Source organism: Rattus norvegicus, chromosome 11 (genome assembly GCF_036323735.1).
Source record: "Rattus norvegicus strain BN/NHsdMcwi chromosome 11, GRCr8, whole genome shotgun sequence".
Classification (NCBI taxonomy): domain Eukaryota; kingdom Metazoa; phylum Chordata; class Mammalia; order Rodentia; family Muridae; genus Rattus; species Rattus norvegicus.
In genome coordinates this window covers 98550405-98566626 of record NC_086029.1, presented here as the reverse complement: position 1 = coordinate 98566626, position 16222 = coordinate 98550405, and the positions used below count along the sequence as shown (strand labels likewise).

The 16222-nt window shown below is 40.1% G+C and overlaps 1 protein-coding gene across 4 annotated transcripts in view; it reads left to right on the top strand.

The window, feature by feature from the left end:
- Positions 1-16222, top strand: part of Prkdc (protein kinase, DNA-activated, catalytic subunit) — a 217548-nt gene that overhangs the window by 195873 nt on the left and 5453 nt on the right. For 3 of the 4 annotated variants that reach the window (NM_001108327.2, XM_039088537.2, XM_017598214.3), the window contains 7 exons: positions 10438-10633; positions 12591-12658; positions 13855-14075; positions 14314-14406; positions 15167-15256; positions 15724-15795; positions 15864-16065. In NM_001108327.2, coding sequence (NP_001101797.2) covers positions 10438-10633; positions 12591-12658; positions 13855-14075; positions 14314-14406; positions 15167-15256; positions 15724-15795; positions 15864-16065 — 942 coding nt within the window. The remainder of the gene's footprint in view (positions 1-10437; positions 10634-12590; positions 12659-13854; positions 14076-14313; positions 14407-15166; positions 15257-15723; positions 15796-15863; positions 16066-16222) is intronic. The other variant, XM_008768933.4, reaches the window with a different exon arrangement.

The following is a 16222-nucleotide window of genomic DNA, read 5'->3' as shown; positions in this document are numbered from 1 at the left end:
TAACGCCTTCAGTCCTGAGCTGTTAACTCCAGCTGAAGCTGCACCTTCACCAGTGGCCTTCCATGGCCTCTCACAGTGCCAAGCCTCAGCTGCTCTTCATGACCCCTTCATGCCTTCAAAACCAGTACCACCTGGGTGACTCTTACACATTACCAACCTTGGCTATCTCTGGAGCACAGCTTCTTTGTGCTCTCAGAAAACACTTCCTAGATTTCACCTCGGTGATGCTGGTTTCTTCTCAATCACTGCTAATTCCTTAGCTCCAACTAACCAGCATCAATTGTCCTTATTCTTGACTCTAAAGACAGAGCCACATTGCTAAAGCTGCCGGTTCTGCTGCTTGCTGGATCTGGAACATGGCCTCCTTTATTTTATTACCAGCTTTCTGTTTTCCAACTCCTTTACTGCCTAAACTTGGCTGTCCTGGAACTTTGGTGTATAGATTGACCATGAACTCAAGAGCTCTGTTTGCTTCTGGCTCCTGAATGCTAGGATTAAAGGCATGTACCACAATACCTGGACTTAAGCTTTTCTTTTCCTGGAACTTGCTCTGTCCCAAGTTAGCCTTGAACTCAGATATCTGCTTGCCTCTATCTCTTGGGATTAAAGGCTTATAGTACTATGCCTGGACCTAAATTTAGCTGGGTGGGATCTTGCCCCAAAGTCACTACTCCCTTAATCTGTTATCTCCTAGAACACAGGATGCAGCCCCATTTTACTTCCTGGTGCCCCTTTAATACCTTAATTTTTTTTAAACTTGCTGTGCTTCATCAACACACTCTTCATGAGACTGAGCCACAGCACGAAGTCTAAACTGGGTTGTTTTGAGACCTCCTTTGTCAAGGCAATTAATTTGATTCTTCACCTTAGCCTCAGGCAGATTCTTTGGATAAGGTCAAAAAGCAGCCACATTCATCACCAAAATATCACAATAACAGTCTGAAACAGACTACGTACTGAAATTTTTCTCCACTAAAACTGTTTGGGCCAGGTCTATATAGTTCAAATCACTCTCAGCAACAAAGTCTCCCATACTTTTTACTAGGATAGCCCATTAAGCCCCACTTAAAGCATTCCACTGCTTCTAAAGTGCCAAAATCCACATTTCTCCTAACAAAAGCATGTCAAGCCTGTCACAGTCGGTCCCTTGTACCAACTTCTGTCTTAGGGTTTTACTGCTGTGAAGAGACACCATGACCAAGGCAACTCTTATGAAGGACAGTGTTTAATTGGGGCTGGCTTACAGGTTCAGAGATGCAGTCCATTATCATCAAGGTGTGAGCATGGCGGCATCCAGGCAGATGTGGGCCTGGAAGAGCTGAGAATTCTACATCTCCATCTAAAGGCAGACAGGAGAAGACTGGCTTCCAGGCAGCTAGGAAAGGGGTCTTGAAGCCCACTCCCACAGTAATGCACTTCCTCTAACAAACTAGTCCACACCTCCAAATAGTGCCACTTCCTAGGCTAAGCTGGCAAGTGGGTCAGTCGGCCAAGAGTTCTGCTATGTTCCCATGCTCAGATTCTGATACCCGAAGATTGTGTTTAATTCAGTATTTTTAATTCTCAGGATCACTTAGATATTGGATCAAGAAAATATTTCTGTCTTGTATAAGGTGATAAGTATTCTGAAAAATTGGTTTAGGGCACCAATTTGCATGCTTAGAAACAGTACAAACCCAGATCAGAGGGATTACATGGCTAACACTGCTTATAAAAGGCTGTATTTCAGACAAGTGTGGCAAAGGGAAATATTTTTTAGTCATTCTAATGTTGGAAAGAGTCATGAAGTGAGGAGCATATTTAAAAACTTTTTTAATTATAAAAAATTGAAATACACCGTATTTTGTTCTTATTTTCCCCTCCCTCAATTCCTAGAGGTCCTCAGCTCCCTACACACTGAACTGTATGTTCTTTTTCTCTCTTACAAGGACAAAACAAAATATTTGTGGTGGCCATACACTTCTGGGCAAGGGGCCTACCCAAAGTGTATTCCCAGTCAGACTCTATTGGAGAAAACTGATTTTCTTTGTTTGCAAACAGGTGTCAGTTGCAAATAGCTTCTTGTCTAGGAGATGGGACCCTATGTTCACTTCCCCTTCTCAGTGCTGAAACCCTGTCTAGCTTGAACCTGTGTATGTCCTGTGCACGGTATTATACAGTCTGTGAGTTCATTCATACATCAGTCCTGTTGTATCTGGAAGGCACTGTTTCCTCGGAATCATCCATCACCTCTAGTTCTTAAAATCTTTTCACTTCCTCTTCTATCATGAGCCTTGCAGAAAGGGATTTGTTGAAGACATTTGGAACTGAGTACTCCAAGCTTTTTCCTCCTACATTGTCTAGCTGAAGGTCACTGTGTTCCCATCTACTGCGAAAAGGAGCTTCTCTGATGTGGGTCAAGTGAGGCACTAATATTTATGTAATAGTATTTTGTTGCTATGGTTCTTTAACAGAATAATAGTGGGTGTTCCCCTAGCCTATGAACTATCTAGTCTCAAATTCTTGGCCATTTTAGTACTGTCATGTATAAGTCATGGATTAGTCCTTAAATACAATCAAAAAGTGGTTAGTTACTCCCATAACATTCACATGACTATTGCACAGTTTACCTTGCAGGCAGGTCACTGTTGTGGGTCACAGGGTTTATAACTGGGTGATATTAATGATTACTTCTCTCCTGTGGTAGTGCGCAAAGTACCTTCCAGAACCATAAACACTAATCAGCAGGGTAAAGCTTCTAGTTAGACACTGGCTTGATTTCTCCACGTTTGATGACATAAGTGTCATCTTCATCAATAGAGCTTCACCATCAGTTTATGGGGAGTAAAAGCTGTTTTCTCTGATGATTAGGGGTTTCCATGGGGATTAGGAGTTGTGGCATTGGAGGTTGTTTTTGGTGCCAGGAGCTATCTAGTTGGCATTGTCTCTCCTTTTATTTGGTGACTCCATTTAGTTTTCTTTCACATCATCATATATTTTGGGGATTGCTTCTACAATAGTAGAAACCTATGTTTTTCAAATGGCCCTTGGTATTAGGTGGTTCTTCCAAAGTTTTCTCCTTTTCCCTTCTGTTCTCCTCTCTTTTTAAGCCCCCGTTCCTGTTCCCCTTCTGTCCCTCCAAACAATATATTCTATTTTCCCTTCCTCATGACGTCAAACCTACTCTAAGTTCTTACTAAGTAGCTGCCTAACTCCTGTGGATGTATAGATTGTAGCAAACCTACCAAAGGCTAAAAAGCTAACATCTACATGGAAGAGAAGACATAAAATGTTTGTCTTTGGGGTTTTTACCTCATTCATGATGATTTTTTTTCTAGCCCCATCTATTTAACTGTAAATCTTACAATTTTATACTTCTTAACAACTAAATATTTTATTGTGTATAAATGCACCACATTTTTATTATCTATTTGTGAGTCGATAGCCATCTCGACTCTTTCCAGTTTCTGGGTATTATGAATAGAGCATCTGTGAACATGGATGAGCAGATGTATACATACATCTGTACTATGATATAGAATCCTTTGGGTGTATGTGCAGGAGTGTTATAGCTGGATCTTGAGATAGATCTATTCCCAGCTTCCTGAGGAACTGTGACACTAATTTTAGTAGTGGCTATTCCAAGCTTCCTCCTCCACTAGCAATGAAGAATTGTTCCCTTTTCACTGCCTCTTCATAAAATGAAATAACAAATAGCTTTAATTTCTGCTATAGCTGTAGATGTTGAACATTCCTTTAAGTATTTCTCAGCCATATATGTTTAATCTTTTGAGAACTCTGCTTAGTTTCTCTACCCCATTTTTAAAAGTAGCTATTCCTCTATTAGATGTATAGAATTCATAAAGATCTTTTCCATTGTATAGATGCTGCTTTGCTCTAGTGATAGTGTACTTTTCTATACAGAAGATTTTAAGCTTCATGGGGTCCCATTTATTAATTGCTGGTCTTAGTGCCTGTGCATTCATATCTTGTTCAGAAGCCTTCCTGTGTCCCTGAGTTCAACCCTAGTCCCTGATTTCACTTCTATCAGATTCAGGGTATCTGGTCTTATGTTGAGGTCATTAATCCACTTGGAGTTGAGTTTTTTGTAGGGTGATAGACACAAATCTGTGCTCATGTTTTTACATATAGCCATCTAGTTTGACCAGCACCTTTTGTGGAAGATGCTGCCTTTCTCCAGTGTGTTCTTTGGCTACTTTGTCAAAAATCAGATGTCCATTTGTATATGGACTTACACCTGGGTCTTGAGTTTGGTTCCATGGATCAATATGACTGTTTTGATGTGTCACTAATACAGCTGGGCTGGGGAGGCTCCAGCAGGTCTTTAACTATCCTGGGAATTCTGTGTTTCCATGTGAAGTTCAAGAGTGTATATTTTTTTCAATTTATGTGAAGAATTATTGTGTTGGGATTGGTTGAATCTATAGATTGCTCTTGGTTGCATGGCTACTTTCACTGTATTATTCCTACTGATCCATGAGAACTGGAGATCTTTCCATCTTCTAATATCATCTTCAATTTTTTTCTCAATGTATTAAAGTTTTTATTATACAAGTCTTAAAGTTTTATTATACATCTTGCTTGGTTGAAGTTATTCCTTTCTCACCAAAGTAATAATAATAATTTGAGTCTATTGTGAAAGGTACTGTTTCCTGATTTCTTTCTTAGTCCATTTGTATATAGAAAACCTACTGGTCTTTTATGTGTTAATTCTTTAATCATGATACTTTGCAAAAAAAATGTTTATCAACTATATACGTTTTCTGGTAGAGTTTTTATGATCTTTTATGTGTAAAACCATATCATCTACAAGTAAAAATATCTTTACTTCTTAACTTTTTAAAAAGATTTATTTATTTATTGTATGTAAGCACACTGTCGCTGTCTTAAGACACACCAGAAGAGGGCATCGGATCCCATTATAGATGGTTGTGAGCCACCAAGTGGTTGCTAGGATTTGAACTCTTAACCACTGAGCCATCTCTCCAGCCCACTTAACTATTTTATTTGTATCCCTTCTCCTTCACTTGTGTTATTGTTCCTCTTTGTGGGTTGAATAACCTCACAAGGGTCATCCAAGACCATCAGAAAGCACAAATATTTATATTATGATTCACTAACAATAGCCAAACTGTGATTTTGAAGTAGCAACAAAAATAATTTAACATGAGGAACTGTATTAAAGGGTTGCAGCATTAAGAATGTTGAAAATGGGTGAGCTAAGACTTCAGGTACTGTATTAAATAGGTATAGAGAAACAGGTACTCTATTAAATAGGTATAGAGAAAGTGGGCAACTTTCTCTTGTTCCTGAGCTTAGTGGAAACTTTTTGAGTTTCTCTCCTTTTAGGTTAATGTTGGCTATGAGCTTCTTATAAATCTCCTTTATTATGTTTAGCTATGTTCCTTGTATCCCTGATCTCTCCAAGACTTCTATCATGATGGGGTGTTGAATTTGATCAAAGGCTTTTTTCGGCATCTAATTAGATAACCATGTGTGGGGTTTTTTTTATCTTTCAGTTTGTTTAGATGATATATTACTTTTATCATATTGAGGTAGGTCCCTTGTATTCCCAGTCTCTCTGGAATTTTTTAATCTAGAGTGTTAGATTTTGTCAAAGGCCATTTCCACATCCAAGGGGATAATCATGTGTTTGTTGTTGGTTTTGTTTTGGGGGGGTTTTTGTTTGTTTTTTGGGGAGTTGGTGGGGTATTTTTTTTGTCTTTATGTGGTAGATGAAGTAGATGAAGTTGATTGATTTTCATATGTTGAACCCCATCCCTGCATCTCTGAGAATGATACCAATTTGATCATGGCGAATAATCTTTTTGATGTTCTGAATGTGGTTTGCAAATATTTTATTGAGAATTTTGCAACTATGTTCCTAAGGGACATTGGTATGTAATTTTCTTTTTTGTTGGGTCTTTATGTAGTTTTGTATCATAGTAATAGTGGCTTCATTAAAGGAATTAAGAAATGTCCTTTCAGTTTTATTTTGTGGCATAATTTGAGGAGTATTGGTGTTACCTCTTTTAACTTCTACTAGAATTCTACACTTAATATATCTGACCCTGGGCTTTCTTTGGTTAGGAGAGTTTTACTTACTGCTTCTATTTTACCTGGGAGTGTGAGTCTATTTAAATTGCTTATCTGATCTTACTTTAACTTTGGTAAGTGATATATATTTAGAATTTCATCCATTTCTTTTGGATTTTACAGTTTGATGGAATACAAAAAGTATATTCTTATGATCCTCTGGATTTCCTCAGAGTCTGTTGTGAGTTCTTGACTTTCATCTCTTATTTTATTAGTTTGGATCTTCTCTGTCCATTTTTTATTAATTTGGTTAAGGGTTTGTCAATTGTATTGATTTCCTCAAAAAGCCAACTCTTCCTTCCATTGGTTTTATTATTTTTTTTTGTTTTATTACTTTGTTTTGTTTGTATTTACTTTTGATTTCAGCAGTGGGTTTTATTATTTCTTCCTCTCTACTCTTAGGACATTATTTCTTCTTGTTCTAGAGCTTTCAGGTATGTCACTAATGTAGTAATATGGTATCTCTAATTTTTTTGATGTAGTTAGGCACTTAGTGCTACAAACTTGCCTCTTACAACTGCCTTTATTGTAACTGATAGGATTGGATTCGTTATGTTTTCATTTTCATTCAATTCTTAAAAAAAAAATTTAACTTGACCAATTTTTACTCAGTTGTAAATTGTTCAGTCTCCATGAGTTTTTATACTGTTTGTTGTCTGATAGAATGTAGGGTGTTATTTCAATTTTCTTATATCTATGTGTTCTTGTATCTAGGTCTTATGACCTAATATATGGTCAATTTTGGAAAAAGTCCCATGAGCTGCTGAGAAGAAAGTATAATCTTTTGTTTTGGGGTGAAATATTCTGTAGTTATCTGCTACGTCCATTTGCATTATGAAGTTAACTCCAGCATTCCTCTTTTTAGTTTTTGTCTCGATGACCTGTTTTTTGTGAAGGTGGAGGAGTAAAGTGGGAACTGTCAGTGTGAGAGAGTCAATTTGTGATTTAAGCTGTAGTAGTGTTTCTTTTAAAAACATGGGTACCCTTGTATACTGGCTGGGTTTGAGTATCAACTTGACACAAGCTAGAGTCATCTGACAAGAAGGAGCTTCAGTTGAGGGAATGCCTCCATGAGATCAAGCTGTAAGGCATTTTCTCAATTAATATTCAATGGGGAGGGCCCAGCCCATAGTGGGTAGTAACATCCCTGGACTAGTAGTTCTGGGTCTATAAAAAAGGGTGCTGAGCAAGCCATGTGAAGTGAGCCAGTAAGTGGCACTCCACTATGGCCTCTGCATCAGCTCCTACCTCCAGGTTACAGCCCTGCTTGAATCTCTGTTCAGAGTCCCTCCAATGATAGAAGTGTAACCCAAATAAACCCATCAATCCCCAACTTGCTTTTTCTTCATGGTGTTTCACTGCAGTAATAGACACCATGTGTTTGGTGCATAGATGTTTAGAAATGCAATATCCTTTTGGTGGATTTTTCCTTCAGTTATATAGTGTCTTTCCCTATCCTAGTTAGTTTTGGTTTGAAGTCTGTTTTGTCAGATATTATAATGGCTACCGACACCTGCTTGCTTCTTGTAGGGTCCATTTGTTTGGAATATCTTTTTCTAGCCCTTTACTATGAGGTGATGATGAGATATTTTTTGAATGCAGCAGAAAGACAGATCTTGTTTTCTAATCCAGGCTTTTGAGAGTTAAGACTATTAGTATTGAGTGTGATTAATAAGCAATATTTATTGGTGGGGAGCTGTCACAAAAAAATGGACATGAGCTAGAAAGGAAGGCAGAGAAGTTGATGGGAAAGGCATAAGGTAGATTCCTACCAAGAGTACATAAAGATGCCTTTAATAGACCCCTTTGTCATCTTTTCTTTCTGATGTAGACACTCACCCTCAGCATCTTTTTGCCTTGGCCCTTCACCTCTTACTGGTCTACCACCCAGGATGTTCTTTATCCCTCATGTATGCCTTTCCTTTATAGCCTTATTCCTTCCTATCTCTGTTCTGCCAACTAACTTTATCTATTAACCCTCAAGACACTCATGAAGGAGAATTCTGTTGGTAGTTCCCCAGCCCACTGTCTACATAGCAGTTATGTTAGGATATAAATTATATGTTCATTCACCTAATATATATAATGCAGTAGCTTTTAGTATAGTTATAGAAGTTTGAAGTCATTACCACATAACTATTAGAACGTTTTATTCACCATAGAAAGAAACCAACCCTGAAAACAATTGCAGTTACTCTTCATTTCCTGCTCCTGCCAGCCCTTAGTAACCTGGTAAAGCTCCTTCTAGACCTTTTACTGTCTAATGTTTTCACATTCATTCTTTATGACTGCATTTCTTACCACTGTGATCTACCTTTCTGTTCCACCCTATATCCTGTTATTTCCTTGCTGATCTTTCATCAGATAGTAAGCCTTCTTCTGTCTTGTGAATAGTGCTGTTCTGCACATCTGTCAGTTTTTGTGGGGAGGTGTTTTTCAATTCTTTTAGGACATCCTCAAACTTTTTTTTTTTTTTTTTTGTCTCTTCTCCCATCTTAATCCCCAGGTGTGGAACAGTCGCCCTAAATTAGGTGATTAGGATAACTTCAGTTAAGTAGTGGTTGCTTTTCTGGGTTATACCTAGTATACTTTAGATTAAAGGTAGGAGCACACAAGTCTTCCTGTAGCTTAAACATGGGTAGAATCCCTAAAACCACCATGAATGTCTATATTTTGCTTTCTAATACACATTGAGGTCAGTATCCTGTTTAGTATGTGGTATTGATTCTTGAATATTCAAGTGACTCTAAGCAGAATCATCATATAATTAAGTAATAAATTATACTTGGGTTAGTTTAATAAAATTATGCAGTTATAGAATATTAGATATGAAAAGATGTATTTGGTTTGTTTTCCCATAACAGTAGCCCACACATTTTACAAGCACAAATTTGCAGCTTTCTAGGCCTTACAAGTCTGTTGTCAGAGCCTGCATCGGTCATTATCATATAGAAGCTCTGGACAGTGTCTGGAAGAACTCTGTTTATGAACAAAAGCTGTGAACTGGATGTTGTTTGTGTGATGGGCTGTACTTTACTGAAAGGAGCATGAGAGCAACTGAATCTAGATCAGGATCCCTGACCTACAGGCTGAGGGCATCTCTGTGAAACAGCTTCATTTCAATGGTTCTGTGCTACAGCCCATCCTACTCTATCATGTATCCTGTCTTTTCAACTGAATGAGAATAACCTCACTTGGAAAACTGCCATGTTCTCTTTGTAAAGCCTAAGCTACTTTAGATTTAAATTCTTTCCCTGTACACTGGGTCCAGTAAGCCTACCATAAGAGTATATTGGCACACATCATTGTCCCTCCCTGCTGTTGCCAAGCACAGCACACTCAGCCTTTTGCTAAACTGCAAACTTCTTTGTGTGTACATGTGTGGTGCAGAGGACTAAATCTAGCACTCTAGACATGCTGGATAGTACTATGCCACAGTACTATCCCCAGTTTTTTATTTCTATATTTTTAATCCATTTCTGAATTGAAGAAATAGCTTTATGTGTCAATCTTCTTACTAGAAACTATCAAATTAATGACAGTTTGAACCAAAAAAAGTAATCAGGTATGTCGCACTTGGGAGGTGGGGAAGGGAGAAGCAGAAATTCATGAACTGCATGAGACTCTGTCTCAAAGACAAAAAGATGATCTGCTAAGTCTTGACAATCCTCAGTTTTGCTTTATTTTTTATTTGATATCAAGCTTTTTATTCAATTAAATAGTTTTTAAAAGAACTAATACATTCCAAGATACAGTACTTCTGATAATTGCTTCTGGAATTATTGATCTTAGGATATTTTTCTGGTTTATGATCTAGAGCAGTGTCTCAGTAGACCCTGACTGAGACCAGTATTACTCTTTCTCTCTTCTCTTTAGCTCCTACGGAGAACTATAAGCTATTTGTTCTTAACTTAACTGCTCCTCTGATTTTGCTTTTATCTTTGTTCCTAATTATTTGCATCATTCTTTGTACATCAGACGAAGTAGGACTAGAACTGGACAGAGCACAGAGATGGTTGTTCTGTTTTTCTGTTTTTGTTTTGTTTGGAGACAATGACTCACCATGTAGACAAAGCTATCCTTGAACTCACAGAGATTGACCTCCCTCTGTCTCCAGACAGTGCTGAGAATAAAGGCCTGTGCCTTTGCTGTATTTTTGAAGCAAACTAGAATTTGTAACTAGGAGCCGTTCTAATAATGACCTGTCTAAAAGAGGATAAGACACAGACAGACAAAACAGACTTTCAAGATATTTTAGAATATTGAAATATTTATAAGCTTGGAGCTTTTTCAAATGTACAAAAGAAACAACGATCTTTACAGTAAATTTTTAATTTCCAGACCTTTGGGAAAGAATTTGTCAAAAGCTTTGGGAATGGTGGTTCTAAGCTGCTTACAATGAAGCTCGATGAGTTTCGCAATATCACTGACTCACTATTTGTAAGGATGAGAAAAGACTCAAAGCTACCTGGGAACCTGAAAGAGTATTCCCCCTGGATGAGTGAGTTCACAGTGAAGAGTGAACTGGAGATTCCTGGTGAGTTAACGTCCAATACTGAGAAGAACACTTAAGCAAGAACTTGTGCCTTCTATGTAATGACCTTGAGCTCTTAACAGGGGTGCGTGTGTGTGTGTGTGCGCGCGCGCGCGTGCGTGTGCGTGTGTGCACGCGCGTGTGTGTGTGCGCGCGCGTGTGTGTGTGCGTGTGTGCGCGTGCGTGTGTGCGTGCGTGCACGTGTGTGTGTGCGTGTGTGTGTGCGTGTGTGTGCGTGTGTGTGCGCGCGTGTGTGCGCGTGTGTGTGTGTGCGTGTGTGTGCGTGTGTGTGCGCGCGTGTGTGTATGTGCGTGTGTGTGTGCGTGTGTGCGCGTGTGTGTGTGCGCGCGTGTGTGTGTGCGTGTGTGCGTGTGTGTGTGCGCGTGCGTGTGTGTGTGCGTGCGTGTGTGTGCGTGTGTGTGCGCGTGTGTGCGCATGCGCGTGTGTGTGTGTGTGAGTAAGTGTGCGCGTGTGTGCGTGTGTGTGTGCGCGTGTGCGTGTGTGCGTGCGTGTGTGTGCGCGTGTGCGTGCGCGTGCGTGTGTGTGTGCGCGCGCGTGTGTGCGCGTGCGCGTGTGTGTGCACGTGCGCGCGTGTGTGTGCGCGTGCGCGTGTGTGTGCACGTGCGCGCGTGTGTGTGTGCGCGCGTGTGTGTGTGTGCGCGCGTGTGTGTGTGCGCGTGTGTGTGTGTGTGCGCGTGTGTGTGTGTGTGCGCGTGTGTGTGTGTGTACAGGGTTGCATGTATATGTAAAATATGCATATGGAAGTCAGAGAACAACCCTAGGTATTCATCTTTCCTTTCCACCTTGCTTGAGAGACTGGACCTTGTTTTGCTGTTTCATACTCCAAACTGGCTAACCTGTGTGCTCCTGTGTATCTCTGGGATCGCAGGCTCTGGGAGCAGCTAGGACCACAGATAACTCAAGTGGTCACATCTGGCTTTTGCATGAGTTCTGGCAATTTAAACTTGTGCTGTACTGGAAGCAGTTTTACCCACTGGGTTATCTCACCAGCCCATCTGTTTTTGTTTTGTTTTGCTTTTAAGATTTATTAATTTTTGGTTATGTGTCCGTAGGGGTAGGTGCCTGAGTGCAAATGCCCACAGACCAGGAAAGGCTGTCATAGCCCCTGGAGCTGGAGCTGTTAGTGGTTGTGAGCCTCCTGACATGGGTGCTGAGAACCAAACTCAGGCTCTCTGGATCAGCAAATGCTCCTAACTGCTGAGGCACCTCCCCAGCGTCCCACCTGGATAATGAGCTATATTCATTATTAGGAAAACCTGTAGTTACTATGAATTAGTACCATTACTATATTTTGTATTATGGCAGTTGTTCAGATTTCCATCTTGTACTTATGGAACCCCCAAAACATTGACTTTGCTTCTGAGTAACTTGGCTTCAGAAACAAATAACAGTGTAGAGAGGTCACTTCCTAGGCACCAGCTGGTCCCATTCAAAGAGAGCAGCAACAGGAAAGCAGACTGTCACACTGAGGTGGACAAATGCAGCCAACTGTCAGAAGACATTTCTTTCCTATTCCATGATCTCCAACCTAGAATTTTCCCAATAAAGTAATGTTTTGATCTGGTGACTGATTTTCCCCTCTCAGCAAACAAAAGAGAGCACTGTATAGAGATGCACTATCCTTATTTTTGTTGACAACTGTGCAGTTACTTTCATCAGGAAAATAAAGCTGTTTCCTTTTTCTTGTTTCTCTTTTTTAAACGGGGTCTCACTATGTAGATCAGGCTGGCCTGGAACTCACAACGACTCACCTGCCTCTGCCTCCTGGGTGCTGGGATTAAAGCTGAAGCCACATCTGGCGATGGCTAATTTCTATAAATGAAAACTTTGAATTAAAAAAATAAATATGTTACATAAACATTTTTATTAGATCAACACATGTTTTAAAACATGTGGGTTTTATAACACACAGTTTATAAACAAGGCTCTGTTGCTTTAGGACAATATGATGGGAAGAGCAAACCATTGCCTGAGTATCATGTGCGGATCTCTGGATTTGACGAGCGGGTAGGTTGTGTTTGTCATCATCATCTCTGCATATTGGTCAGCTTTCCAGTAGCATGTTGTTCCCAAATTATAATATTGACCAAATTCCTTCCTAAAGAGAGCGTCTCCAATGTTTCACTCATCAGTTGTATTCAAGAATGCTGTAAGTTAATACCATATGGTCAGCCCTGAAGCAGTCACATTATATGTCCATTGTAGATTATGTGTAGAATTAATCATGTATAAAGACCTTTATGTTAAACATCACACACTGAGAAGGATATCCACCGTTATAGGCAGTATCTGTAAACAGGAATTGAGTGTGCACAGGTATAGTACTCAAGCATGACAGATGGCCCCAAAGCCTACATCCCAGATTCTGCTTTTGTATACCACCTGACTCTGTCTTCAAAGAGAGGTCTGTCTCTGAGGAATGCGTCCACCCTGACCATGGTGTAGTGAGCTACTCTGCAACTGCCCTTTAAGAACTGTTTGCTGTAGTAATGCACACTGTAGCCCCAGCTCCTCAGGCGATAGAAGGACCACTTGAGCCCAGACATTAAAGATCACGCTGGATAGCATAGCAAGACTATTTTTTAAAACAGCAGAAACTGTAGCAGTTCCCTATTAACTACTTGAATTGATCCTGGCGGTGGAGGCCTGTTCTTCATTCACTACCTACCCCAATTTTCTAGGTTCCCAAATGAAACACATTTACACAGCCTTTATATTTTGATATTCCTTAAACAGCTCAATGGCTGGCCACTTCTTACCCTCCTCGTGGCTAATCCAACTCCCTCCAATATTCCCAAGTCATCACTTACTAAATCCTATACTCCATCTTTGCTGCTCCCAGTCAGGCAGCCCTCTGAAGGCCACTCTCCCCAGCTCCTACATGGCCGCTATGCTCTCTGTCCCGTACCTTCTCAGGTGTTGTGTCTCCTCTCCACCTTCCCCAACTCGGAGGAACTCTTCCTTCCTCCACTTTCTCCCTGTCCCTTGCCTGGGAATCCTAAAAGTCCTGCCTTTGTCTGCCCTGCCCAGCCACTGGCTGCTGGCAACATTATTTACCAACGAGAACCAACTAGGGACAGGGTTCCCCAATGTCTTACATAAGAATTTGATGATTCTTGTGCAATTTTGGGGACTCAAATTAACATAATACAGGCAGCATTAGACCAAACCCACTATAATAACAAATCTTTTAATGTTTAAAGGTAAAAGTAATGGTCTCCTTGAGGAAACCAAAGCGCATTGTTATTCGAGGCCATGATGAAAAGGAATACCCATTCCTGGTAAAAGGTGGTGAGGACCTCCGACAAGACCAGCGCATTGAGCAGCTCTTTGAGGTCATGAATGCCATCCTCTCTCAGGATGCTGCCTGCAGTCAGAGAAACATGCAGTTAAGGACTTACCGTGTTGTGCCCATGACCTCTAGGTATGGCCTGAGTGAACCTATTTATTTTGGGGAGAGAGTTTATCTCCCATCATGACTGAGTTCTAAAGTGGGTCTATGGGTTCTTAAAGCCTCCAGTGGTCAGAGTTACATGGGAAAGTCGGTGAGGAAGTAAAGATTGGTTGGGAAGAAATCTGTTTAGCTTTGATTCTTCAGAACACTTTTTCTGATGATGAAAGAGCAATCGTTCTTATTTGTAAACATTGTGTTTTTTTTTCAGATTAGGATTAATTGAATGGATTGAAAATACTATGACCTTGAAGGACCTTCTTTTGAGTAATATGTCACAAGAGGAGAAAGTGGCTTATGACAGGTAAAACCACCTATGTCACCTTGTGTAACCTAAAAATGCATAGAGATCCTCCTGCATTGGGACTAAGGGCACACACTAGCTTTTGCCAACCTCCTACCCTCCTGTTTTTGAGGATGGGTTTCACTGTATAGTCAAGGTTGTCATGGTGCCTACTACCAACCTGACCTTCAACTTGTAATTATTTGTTTTGATTTCTGAAAGCTCATTAGAAAGACATTCAGCACAAACTAAAAAGTGGCCAAATGTATCCACCTGCACACCTGCTGAGTCTTGTGTGAAATGTTACTTTTCAAATTCAGGATGAGATTGCCGGCCTTAAGAAAAAACTTCATCTTACCTAAAATGGGTTTTGTATATGTATCTATAGTCAGAAAATAATAAATACCTAGAACCAAGTCTAAAAATAAGGAAAAATGTATTTGTGAATGACTTGTAAAAGATTAACTTACTGTCAAAAGAGGCCTATCAGCAATGATCTCATGATTGTCAGGCTCCCTTTCAGGGCGGCATGCCTAGGTCAGAGATCTTTGTGTTTACTTTAACATCTTGTTTGTCTCTGTATAAAGGAGAAGTATTTTATACCTGACTACATTGTGCCTGAGTTTGTATGGGGCAGCTGTTTGAGTTTGTCTTGGAGTCATGAAGAGTGACTGTGACATTGAAAGTCGTGTTTGTCCTTCACTGGTTTCAATTCATTTTCAGTGTTCTTTGACATGCAAAATACCTCCTAAACTCTAGTTCCCTTTTTCCTACTTCCTAGTGATTCCAAAGCACCAATTTATGACTACAGAGACTGGCTGATAAAAGTGTCAGGGAGAAGTGATGTTAAAGGCTACACACTAATGTACAGGTAAGTTTTTGACCTGTAGGTATTGGAGCCTATGTGCTAACGTACAAGTAAGTTGGACATTCATTCTTCTAAAAAGTGCATACCTTAGATTTTTACTTTTGATTCTTAAAAATTTGGCATCAGATTGTCTAAGGATGTGTTTAGAGCCCTGACTTAGCTTATGTGAGGCCCTGGCATCTGCATTCAACACAGGGGAGGAAAGAAAGCAAAGAACACATTTGCTGCAGACATTATTAAAATGGAGTTATCTGACATTAAGAATATTTTGTTCTTTTGGGTCAGGATTTGGTGTTTTTGAGACAAGGTCTCACTATGTATCTCTGGGACTGTACTGGAACTCAGAAATCCACTCCTCTCTTCTCCCAAGTGCCACCATGCCCAGCTGATACAATATTTCAGTATAAATAATTTTAAATGTTAAAGTTACCAGAAATTTGTTCTAATAAAATATTTTTCTTAAATCACAGCAGAGCTAACCGTACAGAAACAGTTACGGCTTTTAGAAGAAGGGAAAATAAAGTACCTGCTGATCTCTTAAAGTAAGTATGCTTGTGACTTCACAAACCTAGTGGTGTAGCAGAGATGATATGTGGCTTCTCTCTCCTAGGCGGGCCTTTGTGAAGATGAGCACCAGCCCTGAGGCCTTCCTGGCACTTCGTTCCCACTTTGCCAGTTCTCACGCACTGCTGTGCATCAGCCACTGGCTCCTTGGTATTGGAGACAGACACCTGAACAATTTCATGGTGGCCATGGAAACAGGCAGTGTGATTGGAATTGACTTTGGACATGCTTTTGGATCAGCTACTCAGGTGTGTTGTGCCTAACTCATCTGATTTAGAATTGGAATGTGTATTAGCCAGGATTCTCTAAAGGAGCAGGACTGACAGAATGAATATATACATGAGATTTATTAGAGTGGCTTTAGACCATGGTTCAGTTAGTCTAACAATGATTGTCTTCTGATAG